This window comes from Oryx dammah, unplaced genomic scaffold, assembly GCF_014754425.2.
Source record: "Oryx dammah isolate SB20612 unplaced genomic scaffold, SCBI_Odam_1.1 HiC_scaffold_5, whole genome shotgun sequence".
Lineage (NCBI taxonomy): Eukaryota > Metazoa > Chordata > Mammalia > Artiodactyla > Bovidae > Oryx > Oryx dammah.
In genome coordinates, this window is record NW_024070189.1 from 96,652,345 (window position 1) to 96,669,535 (window position 17,191).

The window sequence follows — 17,191 nt, forward strand, 5'->3', positions numbered from 1 at the left end:
TTCTGTGTCCCAAGGCCTGGGGTTACTCTCTCCCTTCCCCAGGGAGCCTCGACAGGAAAGGGGGTCAGGCACCGAGGTGTCATGCTCCTTGGGGTGCCAGCCTGGAGTCCAGCTCCTGGTCCCTAGGGGCTGTTCAGAGCAGGCCCCAGCCCAAGGCCACAGCTCCCCAGAGTGCCCATGGCTTCAGGAAGCTGGCCTGGCGGGCTCTTGCCTCTGGGTTGGGGGGCATCTCCTCGCCCTCCCCAGGAGCCTGTCCACCACCGGCCCAGTGGCCCCCTTCCCCCGTGTGCCCACGGTGTACCTCCAAGCTGACTGAGTGATCAAGGGCCTGCCCCATCTCTCCCCTTACTGTCCTCTGAGGCCCGCGTCACCGCATCGGGGCAGGCGTCTACGCGGTGAACTAACCGAGGCTCTGGGTCTGGGTCTGGCCTGAGGAGGGGCGTTTAGCCACACTGCGTGGCTCACGGGCGGGCAGCAGCCTAGTGCCTCTCTGCCCTTTTCGCTCTGCACGGGCCAGGAGGGGGCAGGGGCGCCGCCTGAGCAAGACAGTGGAGCCCCAGCCCCAGCTGCCCCGCTGGCCGGGCCGGCGCCCCTGCCCTCGAGCCCGGGCCCAGGCTTCCAGCGTCTCTGCCTTTTGTCCCGGAGCCGGGCCGCGCTCGCCGGGGCGGGCGGCAGCGGCAGTGCGGGGCGCCGGCGGGGCCGCCAGCCGTAAGATGGCTGCCAAGGGCTAAGATGGCTGCCAGCAGCGCCCGGAGCACCGCCTGCAGGCGCGTGGCAGCGGGCCTCGCGCGCCGGTCCCGGCTCCTGCCTGCTCCCTTACATGGCGCTAATGGTAATAACAGCAGTAACGTTTCAGGGCAGCGTCCTGGTTCAGAAGGATTTCCTGTCTGTCGCGCTCTCCTGGAGCCCCATTTGTCTCTGCCTCTATCGCTGGCCCACCTCCATCTCTTTGTCGGGTTCTCTCGTCTGTCCCCGGGCCCGGTGTGCGCATGCGCGTGGCTTTCTGTCTCCACCTGGCCACGTTTGAAGGGCTGAGACCACTCTTAATAGGATGGCCTCCTACCATCCCCCCCCCTACTCCACTGTCCCTGGCCTGGAGGGCTCTGTGGGGACTGAGTTGGTCCTGGGACAAGTAGGACAAAGCCTTTGCACCAAAGCCTTGACCGTGTGCCCCTCGCTGGGCTCCACACGCCGGTCCTGCAGCTGTGCTCTTTCTGGCTGTGAATCTGGGAAAGGACAGCCCTGAGAGACATTAGGCTCAGGGCACTGGTCCACGGAGGCCCTAAGGTGGGCCACCTACTGCCTCAACCCCTTGCCTGCTCCCTCCTGCACCAGCTAGGGCTTGAATCAGACCTAGAGAGCCAGGAACTAGCTGAGGAGAGAGCAACAAGTAAATTCACATGCAGAGAGAGGCTGCCCTTCCCCGGGGTGTGGGAGGAAGTCCCACGGGCTCTCTCCAAAGCAGAGTGCCACCACGACAAAGAAGTGGCCTGAGATGGAATTTGCCATCCCTAAAAAATGCTGCTAGGGTGGGTGCAAAGGGAGGTGTGGAAGGACACGCCCCAAACACAAGGGGGTGAGGGGTCCTGTTAGCTTATCAACCTCCATTTTCTTGATTTGTGACAGGATTCATTATTATTATCATTTGGAATTTTTAAAAAGTAGAGGCTGGCTAAAAAGGTACTTCCCTGATGGTCCAGTGGTTGAGTCTGTCTTCCAATGCAGGGGATGCAGGTTGGATCCCCGGATGGGGAACTAAGATCCCAGGGGAACTATGATGCCAGGAAACTAACTTCATATGCTGCAACAAAGGTTCCGCGTGCCACAACCAAGACCCAACACAGCCAAATAAATATGTTAAAAAAAAAAATAAGTGAAACAAGATAAAGGATGGGGGAAATGGGGCCTGAAACCATCCTGGGGGCAGCCTGTCTTTTTCCCACCGGCCACATGGATGCAAGAGGCCAGGAACTTGGCTGAGCCATCATTGGGCCTTAGCTCTGAGAAGGCCCCAACAACTGGAGCTCTTCCTTCTTTCCCAAGTGGCTGCAGCATCCCCCCACTTCTATTTCTTGGGCCCACATCACTCTTCGGGAACCTCCTTGCTATTTACTCCCCAATGTGAGCGGTCTGACCGCAAGTTTGGTAGAGGATGGCCTCCGTGGCGAGCGGGCGGTTGTGGGGTGGCGGGTGAGACCCGGGAGGCGGGGTTGCTCCAAAGAGTGAAGCGAAGCCCTGGCCAATGGCAGGACCCAGTTTTCCCAAAGCCACCCCATGTGGTCCCCCCATGAGCAGCTGATCCTTTACTGAATGCCTGCCTTTCTCCTGCCCCACAACCTGCCCTGGCCCCCCTCCGCCACCCTCTCGCCAGCTGTCGTGCCCAGGCAAGCATTCTGGAGGTCCCCGTTGTGCCCCTGGCACACAAAGCTTTGAGGACCTGGGGGGCAGGGGCGGGGGGCTTTCCCAAGCTCAGCAAAATATTCACACACACACTCCACCCTGCCCCCAGTCCTCTGTGAGCTCCCACCGCACAATGGGCCCTTGTCTCAGGGCTCCCTCCGAGCAGCTGTGGCACTGGGGCATGAGACAGCCCAGACAGGCTGGCACAGAGCGGGCGACAGCATCAAGGCAGATCTCCCCCCTCCGTGTTGCCAGGCACTGCCTGTATGCATAAAGGTGAGGTGGGGGTGGCGCAGGCAGGCAGCATTGGCTCTAATTAATGAAGGGAGGGAAAGGGCTGCTCCCTCTGGAGCTTGAGTGGGGTAGAGAACGGGGGACCCCTTGGGTCCAACCCAGCTGTGCAAAGGGACAGTCAGGGGCTTCTCTCTTGGGCGCCTCCTTGCCTGACTCTTGGCCAGGGCTGTTCAGTCGTGGGCTGCTCACCCCCAGGGCACTTCGGCGGTGTTTGGAGACTGGTTTTTGGTTGTCACAACTGGGGTGCTACTGGCATCTAGTGGGAAAGGCCAGAGATGCTGCCCAGCACCCTGTAGTCTGCAGGGTAGCCTCACCACAGCAGCAGCCATTCTTTCTCTCCTGGCCTCCCTGGGCTTTTCAGGAAGGGAGTGGGAGAGAAGGTGTCCATAGGGCTAGAGGGGCAGCTGCTTGCCTGGTGAGCGTGGGGCACTTTCTTGACCCATCCCCACCCTTTCTGTCTCCTGCAGAATCCGGACAATCAGATAGTTCAAACCAGCAAGGAGATGCGGACATCAAACCACTGCCCAACGGTCAGTGCCCCCTGCCCTCCTGCCTGAACCCAGCCTCCCTGGCCTGCTGTGTCCACCACATCCCCCAACCTGTACCCTTCTCTGCCCTCCCGGGCCAGGGTGGGCCTTCCCCTGCCAACCGCTTCACTCAGCTGTCCCTTGACAACAGAGGCTGCTGTTCCGTGGGGGAGGGCACTCCTGGGGGCATCCCCCACATCCATGGAGATCTGAGGACCTCTGAGGGCCAGCCTGGAGCTGGGACATGGGTCATGGGATGGAACAAGCTAAGGGTAGGGAGGGATCGGGAGAGACAGGCAGACAGCCCCTCCTGGCCGTGCCTCAACTTGCTCACCTGCCCTTTTCCCTCCTCAGGGCACTTAAGTTTCCAGGACTGTTTTGTGACTTCCGGGGTCTGGAATGTGACGGAGCTGGTGAGAGTATCACAGAGTGAGTCCTTCCTTCTTCTGGGCCAGGGTTGGGTCCGCAGGGATGAGGGTGAGGAGGTGGGACTTGGACCCCATGGAGCCCCCCACTGACAGGGTCTCAGGTGGGGAGGGGCAGGCAGACTTCCTGGGACACGCTTGGCCTCACTGGCACCGGGCTGGGTGGGATGGAGGCATTGGAGAGCCCCACCTCTGACCTCCACTGCTTTGGAGGAAAAAAAAAAATCATAACCAGGGAATCTTCCCAACAAGCTTCAGCCAGGAGGAGGTTTCCTCAGCAGCCTTCACAGTGAACTCACCTCAGGGCTTCTGGGGAGCTGCTCCCGGCAACGAAACAGGCACCCATGCTTTCCAGACCTCATCCCACTCTCCCTTCTTCCCAGCTCCTGTTGCAACAGCATCAGGGCCCAACTTCTCGCTGGCAGACCTGGAGAGTCCCAGCTACTACAATATCAACCAGGTGACCCTGGGGCGGCGGTCCATCACCTCCCCTCCCTCCACCAGGTGAGTCCCACGCCCCGGCCTCCCTCAGCCCCCGAGACACCTCAGGTGCTCTGGGCAGCGTACTTCAGCACATCAACCTCTGTTGAGGGCGCTGGCTCCAGAGCCAGGGCCTGCTCTGCTGCCCACCCCCTGAGCTTTGCCCTGGCCTCAGGGACACAAGCTCAAGCCAGGCCATGGCTCTGCCAGGAAGGTGCTCCCTGTGGGGACTGGGGAAGGCCTCTCTCCTGGGGGTGTGACCTTTGAACCCAGACAAAGCGGGGCTGGTACAGGCCTGGGGTGGGTGCTCCAGGCAGAGAGAGCAGCCTCCATCCCAACTGAGGCTGGGCAGGCCGGCAGGACTATCCCACAGTGGGCTTCACAGGCCAGAGGGGTCAAGGAACAGATGCTGGGGACATGTGTTCTAGAAAGACTTCTAGAAGCAGTGTTCGTGGGCAGGACAGTCAGTTCGAGGCTCTCCCACCAGGCTGGAGGGTAGGAGGGTCTGAGCCAGGTGGGGGATTGGCCTAAGAGGAAGGAGTGGAGTTGAGAGCTGTTTGGGAGGTAGGCACAGTGGACCCCGGTCAGGGCCAGCCATGCAGGGCAGGGTGCGATCCTGTCCTTTAAAAAAAAAAAAAAAATGAGCATTTTGGTTCATTGTGAGGTTCAAATATTCGTTTTGATATGTTAGAATATTACATTAAAATGTTGTGATATTTCCATAGTTAATCGAATGTTAATATAAAACAACATAGTATCACAATGACTGAGTTTTGTGTCACCCGCTGGTGTTTTGCCGCTGGCCAGCCCCTCACTCACCTCTGGCCGTGGCAGCTGATGGAAAGTAGAAGGTGGCTGAGGAGGCAGCTGAGGGCTTGGCCTGCTTCTTGGGCTTGAGTAGCTGGGTAGATGACAGTGGATGGTCTTGTGGGCTGAGAAGGGGCTCTCAGTCTGACCTGGGCAGAGGGCACACAGCGAGTGCCCTGAGATGCTGCTGACAGTGAGAGCCCGCTCGCCACACGGAGGGCCATCAGTGCAGGCTTCCTGGGTCCGGGTCCCAGTCCAGCCACTCACCTGAGGCCCACCTGACCCCTCTCCTCCTTCCCCAGCACCACCAAGCGCCCCAAGTCCATCGATGACAGTGAGATGGAGAGCCCTGTCGACGACGTCTTCTATCCTGGCACAGGCCGCTCCCCGGCAGCTGGCAGCAGCCAGTCCAGCGGTTGGCCCAACGATGTGGATGCAGGTATGGGTGCCGCCGCAAGGCCCGACCTGGAGTGCAGGTGGCGTGCAACCTCGTCTCCCCGTTTCCCTGGCAAGCCTCCCGTGGCGCTTCCTGCTGCCGGTGGCACTGCCTGTCCTCCCCCAGCCCGCTCTTCCAGAGGGCACAGGCCTGGAGAGCAGAGGCGAACAGGCAGATTGTCACGCATGGGCAGTAGGGCCCACCGGTGTGGCAGAAGGAAAGCCCTGGCCCTGAGCCTCTGGTGCCTTGCAAGCGGGGCATGGCTTCCTCTTCAGAGCCTCCTCGTCTTCCTCCTCCTCTTGGTGTTTCTTCAGGGAGGTTACCCCACCTCTACCGTCTTCATGGTTTAAGGCAGTTTCTCAGACTGGGCGTTCTTGAACATTCCAGGGCCACAGCATTGTCTGCGGTGGGGCCGTTTTGTGCCCTGTGGGATGTTGGAGTGGCAGCCCTGGCCTCTGCCCACTAGATGCCAGTAGCAAACCTCCTCACTAGGTGTGATGGCCAGAAAGGTCTCCGGACATGGCTGTGTCCTGGTGGGGGCAGAATCTTCCTGAGTTGAGAACCGCTGGTCTAAGGAGGGGCCCAGCTTCACAGAGAGGAGCAGAGCCTAGTAGCGAGTGAGCAGAATTGTTGCCAGGCCTCTCAATCCTCTCACCAGCCCCTTCCTGGTGAGAGGAGGGGCTCACCAGGGGGGCTTTCCTGTTTTGACAGGAGGTGTGGGCATGCCTGGAGAGCTCAAGTGGAGTAGAGGGAGAGAGAGAGGGGGGTGTGTGTGTGTGTGTGGTGCACAGGTGTGTGTCAGGAGGCTGCCTGCAGAATGCTTCTGCCTGACATGTTGTTGGTGCAGCCTTTGTGTAGCTTCCAGGTTCGGGGATCTTGGGGCCAGCTAGCGCAGACCTCTGTATGGGATGTGTCCGTTGTGGTTCGTCCTGGGGACGGAGGCCTTGCTCTGTGGTGCAGGAAGATGAGGGCCGACCTTGATAGTCTTTTCCTTGGTATCTTCCAGATGTTGCCATGCCAGGAAGGGCCAAGCAGATGGGCAGGGGCCAGGGCTGGGGGAAAGGCGAGGCCGAAGGGCAGGGAGGAGCCTCCTCTCCCCTGCTGCCCTAGATGCAGCTTCTGGCCTTCGCTCTCTGCACCCTGGGAGGAGGAGGCCTCAGCTCCAGGCCCTGAGCTGAGCCCCTCCCCGGGCACCCTCGTGGCCAGCAGGCACCTAAGCCAGCAGGGCACAGACATGGCCCTGGGGGAGCCTCTGAAGGGGCAGAGACAAGGGGTGGAGAGGCCCTGAAGAATCCCCAGCTGAAGTGAAGTCTTTCCTCAGGGACTAGTGTGCCTGGAGGGCCTTGTCCACTGCTGGCTCCTGAGGCGTGGGCCCCCCGGGTCGCTCCACCCAGACCTGGCTCCCGGGAGCCTCCCCTCCGCAGCTCCGGCTCCCTCTTTCCTGGCTGTCTGCTGCCGAGCCTGCCATTTCCGCTCCTGCCAGCAGTCCCTCCACGCATGGCCCCACGTCCTCCTGTGGTGCCCCCGGCTCCCTCGCTTTCCCCCTCTTTTCTTCCCCTCTTTTCTTCCATACTCACCCCCTCCTCCCAGCAACACTGCGTTGTTTCCCTGTTCTGGGACAAATCGCCAATTAAGCAGCCCAGCTGCAGGACTGGGAACAGCTGGGGAGGTGCTGTGCGGCCAGGGGGACAGCTGTGCGCAGCTGGTGGGGGCGCTCCCCACCCCCCGCATCGTGCCAGCTATCAGGTGGCACACAGCTGCTGCCAGATAACACCTCTGCTGGCAGCTAGGAGTGCGCCCTTCCCCCACCTCTCCCCTCTGTGGTTAAAACAGCTCTTATTTCTCTCTTCTGCAGCACCCCCTTCCCGCCCCCAGTACACACACCCCACCCAAACTGATTCAATTCTTGTTCCAAAGATGGCAGCTCTGGAGACCTGCCCCAACCACACCTTATCCTCCCAGGACAGGAGGCTGGTTCCCCTGGGGGCCCTGGCCTGGGGGCCCTGCTTTGTCTTAGCATGTTGGATGTCGAGCCCACTGGGCGCAGACATGATCTTGGTTGGCATCCTCAGGCTGTTAGAGGCGAGCTCAAATGGGGTGCTCTCTGTGTCCCTGTCTCTTGCCAAATGCCACCTCCCTCTCTGGTCCTGGGAGTAGAGCAACACCCAGGAATGACCCACCCTGACAGTCCGACCTCTGGGTGCCTGACTAAGGGCATCCTTTCCTGGCTCCCTCGCCCCCAGCTCCCACCCAGGCCCTCCAGCCTCCTCCCTGCTCCCTTGTCGGATTTTGTTTCTCCACCGTGGTCCGAAGGGCCCATGGGTGTGCTTTCCCTTCCCGTAAGGAGCCCTGGCTTCTTCCTGGCAGAACGGGACCTATAGCCTAGGACCCCATGGAGTAGACCCCAGCCTGCCCCTCCTCAGGGGCCTCCTCACTCTTTTCTTTTTTCCTTTGGCTAAGATCTTAGTTTCCTCAGTGGAAACACAGAGTCTTAGCTACTGGACCCCCAGGGAAGTTCCTGGCCCCTGACTCTGAAGCTGCTCCCCAGGGCTCCTCCCGCACACCTTCCCTGCCCTCTGGCCCTGCCTCTGCGCTTTGATTCTGTGCATCCTGGAGCTCTTAATCTGTTTGTTGGGGGGCAAGATGGCTCCGTTTGCTCACGCCCTGCCCAGCGCATGGAAGGGGCTGATTTCCCTCACTTGTCAGCAGCTGGTGGTCTGCACACAGGGCCTGAGAAACAAGGCCTCAATCAGGCAGAGGAGGCTGGGGAGCTCTGAAGGAAAGGGGGCAGCCAGGAGGGGGCTGAGGAGAGAAGGAGTGAGCTGCTGGCTTCCCGCCTCCCCCGCTCTCTCCCTGGCCCAGCTAAACCTGCCCCGTGTTGCTGATTCCTCCCCTCAGGCCCGGCTTCCCTAAAGAAGTCAGGAAAGCTGGACTTCTGCAGTGCCCTCTCCTCTCAGGGCAGCTCCCCGCGCATGGCTTTCACTCACCACCCGCTGCCTGTGCTTGCTGGAGTCAGACCAGGTGAGAAACGGAGGGCCCGGAGGGGGGCAGCGGGGGTGGCACAGGAGCCCTGCCTGAGGGGTAGCTGGCCAGGGAACCCTGAGTGACAGCCCCAGCTCTCTGAACTGGCCGTGGTATGGCAGTGGGTGGGCGTGGGGACGGGCCCTCCCTCCACAGCAGCAGGCTGGCCTTTGGGCCTTCTCACCGTGTTCCCCCACACTCTCCCACTTGCCTCTCACACCCCATGTGCCAGGGTGCACACCTGCTTGTGCGCTGTGTGTGCATGTGAGGATGTGTGTTTGCTTATGTTTGTGCAAGGGTGCTGTGTGCACTCATTAGATGTACACGTGTTCGTGTGTTTGCGTGGACGTGTGCACGTGTGCTGTGTGCGTGCATGACATGCACGTGTGTGCTGTATGCGCACGCGTGACGTGTGCACACGTGTGTACTGTGTGGCACAGGCCTATCCTGAGGCTTGGGCCCACTCCTCCCAGCTCTCCTTGCCTCCCGCCAGCTGTGGATGGGAGAGCACAGGCTTCTGCATCTGCCCTACTCCGGTTCCTCTCTCTCAGTGCCCCAAAGTGCCCAGGGTCTGTTTTCCCTGGCACCAGCCCAGGTTACTCCGAGGGACCCTCACAAGGGCCCAAGCTCCCTGCTCAAGGCCTCCCTGCTCTTTTCCAGAAGTGAAGGACTAGGCCAAGGGGAAAGGAAAGGAGCCACCCGGCAGCCTGCCAGGGGCGGGGGACTCTCTGCTCCAGTCTGGCAGAGAGAGAGCTTGAGGGGAGGGTGCAGGTTCTGCAGGGGATGGAACCAGGTGGGGAACTGTGGGAGCTTCCTCCCTCTCGAGAGAGGCCTAGACTTTTTCTGAACACTGCCCTGTGTCTGCCCCCCACCTCCCAGGCTCTTGCGTAGGACACGGAGAACACGGGGGTTACCCTCCTGGCTTCCTCCTCAGGGCCTCCTGGCTGGGAGCCAGCAGAGGGGCAGGGCGTGGTGGCCGTGGGGTGGGGGTGGGGAGCCCAGGCCCTCCGCACAGGCAAGGGAGGGCGGCAGGCCCCCGCTCAACTCAGCTTTTATGAACTCCAGAGAGAAGCCAAGTTTCTTTAGGCCCCTAATGAAACCGAGAGCAAGAGCGAGCTGATTGGAAACAGACAGGATAGGGAGGACTTGGCTGGGGAAGGACTGGGGCCTGCTCCGGGGTGGGAGCCGTGCGTCCGAAGCAGTGTGTACTAGCCGTGGGGCCCGAGCACAGAAGAATGTGACCTGGGGAGCCGCAGCGAGGTGTACACCCAGCCTCATGCAGGACGTGTGTGTGCTCCGTGGAGGCCCCTCTCACACTGGCACGGGGCTGGGTGTTTGTCCGGAGCCCCACCGAATGGTCTGCCTGCTCCCCAAAGCTCCCGCCCAGGCCCTGCACCAGGGAGGGGTGTGTGAGGCATTGACCTTGGCGCAGAATGTCAGGGAGCACCTGAAATTTCAGTCACCAAAATTTATAAATAATATTAAACGCAATGTTCTAAAAATTAAAACAATTGCAAAAAATACACGATGAGCGAATATCAGTATTTTAAATGAAAGGACTGACCTTGTAATTGCATAACCCTGCCTCACCTCACGGGGCTTCCCAGGTGGCGCTAGCGGTAAAGAACCCACCTGCCAATGCAGGACATAAGAGATGTGGGTTCAGTCCCCGGGTTGGGAAGATCCTGAGGAGGAGAGAATCCCATGGACAGAGGAGCCTGATGGGTTACAGTCCATGGGGTTGCAGAGATTCAGACACAGCTGAGCGACTGAGCATGCACACACTTCTCACCTCACCCTAACTCTGGCCCTGATTCCAGTTAAGCTTTATAGAGAAGCAGCTGGTCTATGGGCCATCCCTAGTTTTGCCAATTCAACTTTTTAAAATAGTGCATTCAAATGTTATTTATTTTGATTTTACTGAGTGTTTTTGGCGCCATCTTACATACTTTCACACTAGCAGTCAGCGCCTCACTCTCCCCACCCTGGTCCCTGCCCTGCTCCTGCCCCATTCTCTGGACCCAAAGGGCTCTGACCTGCAGGGCTCCTCGTCTTCAGTGTCCCTCGCCACGGCCTTCTAGGCCCTGACGCTGCCCTTTCCTTCCTGCCGCGTGCACGCAGGGAGCCCCCGGGCCACGGCGTCAGCGCTGCACTTCCCCTCCACATCCATCATCCAGCAGTCGAGCCCGTACTTCACGCACCCGACCATCCGCTACCACCACCACCACGGGCAGGACTCGCTGAAGGAGTTTGTGCAGTTTGTGTGCTCGGATGGCTCGGGCCAGGCCACCGGACAGGTGAGTCCAGAGGACCCCACAAGCCCCACTCCAGCTCATCTTTGCGTCTGTCTGTCTGTCTCAGGGCTCACGGGGAGAGGGCCCCAAAGCCGGGAGCCCACCTGGGGCTGGAGCAGCCAAGAGCTGGGACTACCGAACACCTCAGTCTTCTGGGTCCGGGAGCAGGGCTCCACGTGCCCGCCCGGGGCCTCTTCATCCCGGTCCGGAGAGGACGGGGCAGTGTCTGGGCCCGCCTTGCTCGGGCTCTTTACCCTCCTCTGGTCTTTCCCGGTAGCAGGAGTGGACCAGTGATCTGTCCAATCCGGGCCCAGACCCCTCAGCTCCTGACACCCTTCTTAAACCTCAGGGATGCAAGGATTCGATAGGTTCTAGACCAAGGATTCCCACTGCTGACACCTGGGACTGTTCGTTCTCTGTGCTGTGGGAATGTCCTGTGCTCTCTGGGGTGCTGAGCAGCATGCCTGGCCCCCACTCACTTGATGCCAGCGACAGCGCCCTCTGTCCAGCTGTGTTGGTTGTGACTGTCTCCAGATTCAGTGTGCTCGGGGGCACCTTCCTCATCCCCAGTGAGAAGCCCTTGGGAGAGGGCAGATTTCCTTCCACAGGCTGTGTCACGAGACTCCTGTTGGCGGGCCTCTTAATGAGGGGCTCTCAGGTCAGTCATAGTTCTGGAATAAAGTCTTTCTGGTCCTCAGCCTGGGAGAGAGATGGCTCCCCATGGAGCTCTGAGGCCCACTGCCTTTCTCCATCAGCAAGCCCTAGAGCAGAGACACAGATCCACTGAGCAGAGAACTATCCCCGACGGCAGTGAGCCAACTGTGACCCTTCAGTGGGACGGTGGTCCTTGCGTAGTTCCTGGGAGACCATTCCAGGTTGAGGCATGGTGATCTCTAGACCTCTGGGAATGTTCTGGAACTCCAGCAGCATACTGTGCTATAAGAAGGCCCAGTTGCTTTTCTCCAGTTGGTCCAGCCTGGAACTGCACTGTGAGAGGTCAGGTGTGGCAGACACTCAAAGTGCCCTGGCAGGGAAAGGCATCCGGAACCCCGTGCCAGAAGCCGCCCCAGGAGAGGGGCCACGGCCCTCAGCTGCTCAGCCTGATGCTGCCACAGGGCGCTTGCGTAGTGCTGGCGTCTCGATGTGGGGCAGGGCTGCGGCTTGGCCCCCTTGTTCTTGCTGTCCAGGGCAGAGAGCAGTCTTCTTCCCTCCCTCCTGCTCTTCTCCACTTTTCCGCTTTTCTCATCTTTTTTTCCCCCTCTGCCCTGCGAGGGTTTCTTTTGCTGACTCTGCAGTTCCTTGGCACATGCAGAGTTTTGCCCACCTCTCTGGACAAGCTCTGTCCACCTGTAGGGGCATTGAGGGAAAAGTGGACACGATTCACAACAGCTCCCGTGCTTCCTTCAGAGATGCCAGCAGAGTCTACGGGAGCTGGCAGCCTGTATCCCAGCCCCAGGGGTCCTGGGTTCTGGAATCTGGATCAGAGGGGCTAGGAATCTTACTGTTCCTGCTTCTCAACTATGGGGGCAGCTGGGGTTTCAATTGAAATGTGACCCACCTGGGGAACTGACTTAGCCCAGAGAACCAAAGCTAACCCACAGGACCCTCAAGGGTGTGGGTCAGTCCATCCCTGGGCATCCTGACAGCCCCTTGACTTGAGCACTCAAGATCAAGGGCTCAGGAAGGCCATGGCCGTCCAGTGGTTATGACTCTGCGCTTTCATGGCCAAGGGCCTGGGTTCAGTCCCTGGTCAAGGAACTAAGATCCTGCGAGCCATGTGGCATGGCAGACAAAGAAAAGATCAAGGGCTCCTTGGCCTCGAAAGTTCTCTTCTCAAGGCAGGTGCTTGCTCTGAGTAGACCGTTGACAAAAAGCTATTTATTGACAGGGGAGCAAACTGTCCCTCTGGTTAAAGAGAAAGTCTAGTTTGGCTGGAGAGCAGTCTCTATAGATTTCCTCGGGGGGCCTGTTGTGCCCAAGAGTTGGGTGTGGGGTGGAAGTCTGCAGTGAGCCTGCTCCTTGGGGCCCGGTTTCCGAGAGGAGACTAAGGATAGCACTGTGGTGTGGAGGAGGAGCCAGAGGCCCTGGGCTCTGCAGCTGACCTTGGCGGGGGGGGGCAGGTACTGGACTGTGCTTGCACCCCAGCCACTCCGGAGTAGCAGTTCTTAGTCTTAGCATGTGTGAGAGTGACTTGGAGGTGGCACACAGGTGGCTGGGCCTCATCTAAGTTCGACTCAGCAGCTCTGGTGTGGGGTGTAGAATCTGCATTTCTCCTCAAGTTCCCAGGGGATGCTTCTGCTTCTGGTCAGGGGACCCACTTCAAGAACCACTGATGTAGAGACTAGAGGAGTAAACTATAACCTCCTGAGAATCTGAAATTATGAACCATCTTTGCAGAAAATTACATGCATACAAAATTTTACAGTGTGCAGAATGGTTCCCAGGTACCTCTCAGACCCGAGTGTAAATCCCTGACTGAGAAAATCAGGTCAGTAAAGACCAAGGCCAAGTGGAGATCCACTTAGGGCAGGGGTCCCCAACCTCTGGGCTATGAACCAGTACCTCCTATCAGATCAGCAGTGGCATTAGGTTAGAAATAAAGTGCACAATAAATGTAATGCACTTGAATCATCCAGAAACCATCCCCTTCTCCCCCTGGTCCGTGAACAAATTGTCTCCCACAAATCCAATCCCTGGTGCCAAAAAGGTTGGGAACTGCTGATTAGAAGACATGCAAAGGGCAGAAAGAGGGTGCCCAGTTAGCTGTATTTCTGGCATAGAGAAGAGACCGCCAAGTGAGCACGATAGAGAAGATCCAGGGACTGATGGGAGGCCATGGCTCTGAGAGGCAGAAAGCCTGGTTCCAGCTCAGCCTCGCTCTCCAGTTGCAGAGTGGCCAGGCCCGCATCATCATCTGTCAGATGAAAGGGAGGTGCTATCCCAGCTTCTAGTTTACTTCTAAGCTCTTAACTCACAAGGTCTTAAGGCACCACAAAGTCCCAAGATCTTGAGATTTTTAAAACTTCAACTCGTACCCCAACCAGAGTGGAGACAGCCTAGCCTGGTTGGGACTTGCTTCTAGAATCTGAATGTTGTAAATCAGCAGCTTTCCATGTCTGGCCATATTGGGCTAGGATTTGTTTTATCAGATGAGATTAGTGATTCAGATCCTCCTGGGGGGAGACAGGCTCTTGAGGAAGCAGAGGCCACCCTGCAGGAGCAGTGGCTGCCCAGAAAGCTGCTGTGTCCAGGCCGCCCCTGGAGCCCAAGCTCAGGACAGCCTGGAGAGGAGTAAGGCTGTGATTGGTTGGGACCATTCTACTTCCTGTCCTGATGGAAGAGCAAGATAGGAACCAGATAGGCTGTGGAAATGAGGGAAGGCAGTTGCCACTTCTGTGTTGGCATCACCCTGCAGAGCTAACGGCATGCTCTTGCTTGGAACCAACAGCCTGACCGGGGAGACAGCGTTTTACATCAGATGTCATCGTAGCTATGGAAGGTTTTGGGGCACTGGGGTGTCTGAACTCCTTTGGATTTGGGAAGAGGGTTGATAAGTCTGTGGGTCCATGGAATCAGACAGACATGGCCATGAACTTCAGGCCTTTCCCATTGCAGCGTGGCTAGAATGCTTAACCATGAGGAGCCTCAGTTTCCTCTGTTGCAAACGGGGGAGAGTGGCGCTTCCCTTCTCCTAAGGATTCGGCACCATGAGCCTGTGGACCACTGGGCCTTGGTCCTGGGGGCGGCCCTGTGTGTTATAGGGTGGGTGTCAAGCAGCATCTTCAGCCTCCACACCCTCAAGTTGTATCAACCAGAATGTCTCCAGACACTGTCAGTACCCCTGGGGGGCAGGCAGAAACAAGAGCCAGTGCCTTAGAAGTGGTTGGAGGACTGGACAGCCTGAGTGAGGTGCCTGGTTCAGTGACAGATGCCAAGCTGAAGAGCACTCTCTGCAGAGGGGAGGCCCCTTGGAGTCTCAGGTTCATGGTCCAGGTGAAATCAGTCAGGATCGAAGGACGACAGAGCTGGAGACAGAGTAGGGCTGGATTCTGCAGGGTTTGCTAACAGGAGGAAGAGCTTATGAACCTCCCATGGTCTTAAACCTGGGGGAGCTGGGAGGACAGAGGTTTGAGCTACAGGAGAGAGGCCAGTTTAGGAGGAAGAGTTCTGGCCTGGCCCCTGTGAGCCCAGGCTGCAGGTGGTCATAGAGAGCACTGCCTGGAGCAGCAGGAAGTACAAGGTCCAGGGAAGCTGTGTCGGCCGAGAGCCAGGGACCTCTGCCCCTCTCTGTGGGGCCGGCATGCCCTGAACTCCAGAGGCTGATGAACACAAGGCCACACGTGGGGCCTGGAGGAGGAAACTCAAGTTGAAGGCACAAGAGGGAGTAATGGACAATTCGTGGCTCTGGTAGCTGGTGCTGGGTTCTGGGGGAACTGGGGCTGCCAGCAATGGGATTTCCTCTTGGGCTGCTCTGTAGCAGCTGGGCTAGCACCCACTGTCCTCAGGCACATGCCCTGGCTTCCCCCCGAGGCCATGACACAGGGCACACGCTGGTGGGCCCGTGGTCCTTGGTTGGGTCAGCTGATCCTACCCCAGGAGCCCACCCAGGGGAGGCATGTGTGTGTTTTGGGGGCGCACAGGGAGTAAGCTGGTGCATCTTTGCTGCCATAGGAGAAAGTCTTCAGAGCGTGACAGTTCAGAGCGCAGCTGCTTGTATAGTTGAATGGCAAGTTTTGGAACCTAAAACCTGTTCCCTAAGAAATAACAAAGCACCCGTCGGACATTCCCCTTCCTCCCTCCCACCACTTCGAAAGAGGACTTCGGAAAAAAAAAAAGAGAAACATCTGAGAGACCAAAGAGAGGCCTCACGCCCTCACCGAGCCCGAGGCGTGGAGGAGAGCCCCACCCCGCATCTTCCCCACCCTGGAGGAGAGCCCCACCCCGCGTCTTCCCCGGGAGCGCCACCGGCTCTCAGGAGCGAGCTGGCGAGTCCGCGCAGGGGAGCGTGTGTCTGTGTGTGATGTGCCTTCATGCGTCACTCTATTTATGTTGTTCGCAGCCCAACGGTAGCGGCCAGGGCAAAGTCCCGGGGTCATTTTTGCTACCACCGCCGCCTCCAGTGGCCAGACCTGTGCCCCTTCCTATGCCTGATTCCAAATCCACCAGCACTGCCCCAGACGGCGCCGCCTTGACTCCTCCGTCACCTTGTAAGTGGACGATGAAACCGAAACCACAACGCCCAGCGTCCCCGGCCCGTCCAAACAGTCTCCACTGCAAAAAGAGGAGCCCCCTCTCTCACTGCCAAAGCCCCCCAACCCAGAGTGCCTCCCACCCAGATGAGGACAGAGCTGAGCCCCCCGACCCTGGCCTCCGGGGCCTTAGTTGCACCAGCCAGCACCCCACGAGCCCCCCTGCCCGCCCACTGCTCCCAGCTGGGGCCCCTGGCCCAGGCCCCTCCGGGGGGCGGGAGAGGGGGCACAGTGGGGGCACCCAGGCCAGGGGTGCTGGCCAGGGTGGGCGGGGGGAGGGGAGGCACAGCCATGCCATCTTCATGCCTAACTGCTGTTTTTTTCATTTTTCGTTTTTTCGTTTTTTGATTTTTTGTTGTTTCGTTGTGCCCCTCCCCCCACACCAAGAAAATTGAATGTGACCACAAGGCGACGCCACCATCCCCTTTTTGCCTTGCCCCCTCACCTTCATTCTGGGCCCCTCAGGCCTCTAAGGTTGCAGCAGGCCAGCCCCTGATCCCCTCCCCCCAGCCTTCAGTCTCACATTTGGTTTCTCGTTGTTCCTCTTTTTTTTTTTTTACCCTCCCTCCCATCCCTCCCCTTTCCCTCAATTTCTTCCCAGGTTGGATGTTCCAAGGACAAGGAAGGGCTCTGGACCTTGGCTTACTTCATCTCTTTCTCTCTCTCTCTCTTTTTTTTTTAAACCGATGACAAATTTTGTCAAAGGGAAGAGAAAAATCTGAGTTGAGAGGCCCCAGCTAGACCCGACGACGCATGAAGGACAGCAGAGGCGGAGGGTGGGCGGCGTGCCGTCTGGGGGACTGTGGGCGGGGGTGGGCAGCACTCTGGGGGCTGGCAGGCTGTGGGCCAGGACTCGGGGGTGGCGGCGGAAGGGGCGGCCCATCTCACCACTCTTCTCGGCCTCGCGCGCTCTGCCTCACCTTCTGTTTTCATGGTTTGAGTTCTTTTCCCCTCTTCATCCTCTTCATGCCATCTTCTCATCTGCATTTGCCACGAGACACGAAGTCATGGTCATTGGAGGTGGGCAGGGTGGGAGGGGGGCCAGGCTGCAGGGTGGCTGGGTGCCACTTATGGACAGACTCTGGTGAGCACGGGGTCCCTGGGGTGTATCCTGTGCTGGGAGGGATGGGAGGGGGACTCCCAGTTAGCCTGTGACCCTCCTCATCCTTTCTGGGGCTTCCTTCCTCCCAGGGTACAGGGCCGGCTCCTTCCCGTAGGGCTCCAGCCAGACAACCCAGGAGAGCTCCAGAATGTTTGG

General features: G+C 59.0%; 1 protein-coding gene across 7 annotated transcripts in view; it reads left to right on the plus strand.

Moving 5' to 3' along the window:
• The window catches only part of NFIX (nuclear factor I X), a 95,663-nt gene that overhangs the window by 70,871 nt on the left and 7,601 nt on the right, over positions 1-17,191 (plus strand). For 3 of the 7 annotated variants that reach the window (XM_040240829.1, XM_040240830.1, XM_040240835.1), the window contains exons 3-9: positions 3,162-3,224; positions 3,576-3,650; positions 4,030-4,150; positions 5,236-5,372; positions 8,268-8,390; positions 10,512-10,687; positions 15,744-15,891. In XM_040240829.1, the coding sequence (XP_040096763.1) occupies positions 3,162-3,224; positions 3,576-3,650; positions 4,030-4,150; positions 5,236-5,372; positions 8,268-8,390; positions 10,512-10,687; positions 15,744-15,891 (843 nt within the window). The remainder of the gene's footprint in view (positions 1-3,161; positions 3,225-3,575; positions 3,651-4,029; positions 4,151-5,235; positions 5,373-8,267; positions 8,391-10,511; positions 10,688-15,743; positions 15,892-17,191) is intronic. The other 4 variants (XM_040240832.1, XM_040240833.1, XM_040240831.1 and 1 more) reach the window with 3 other exon arrangements.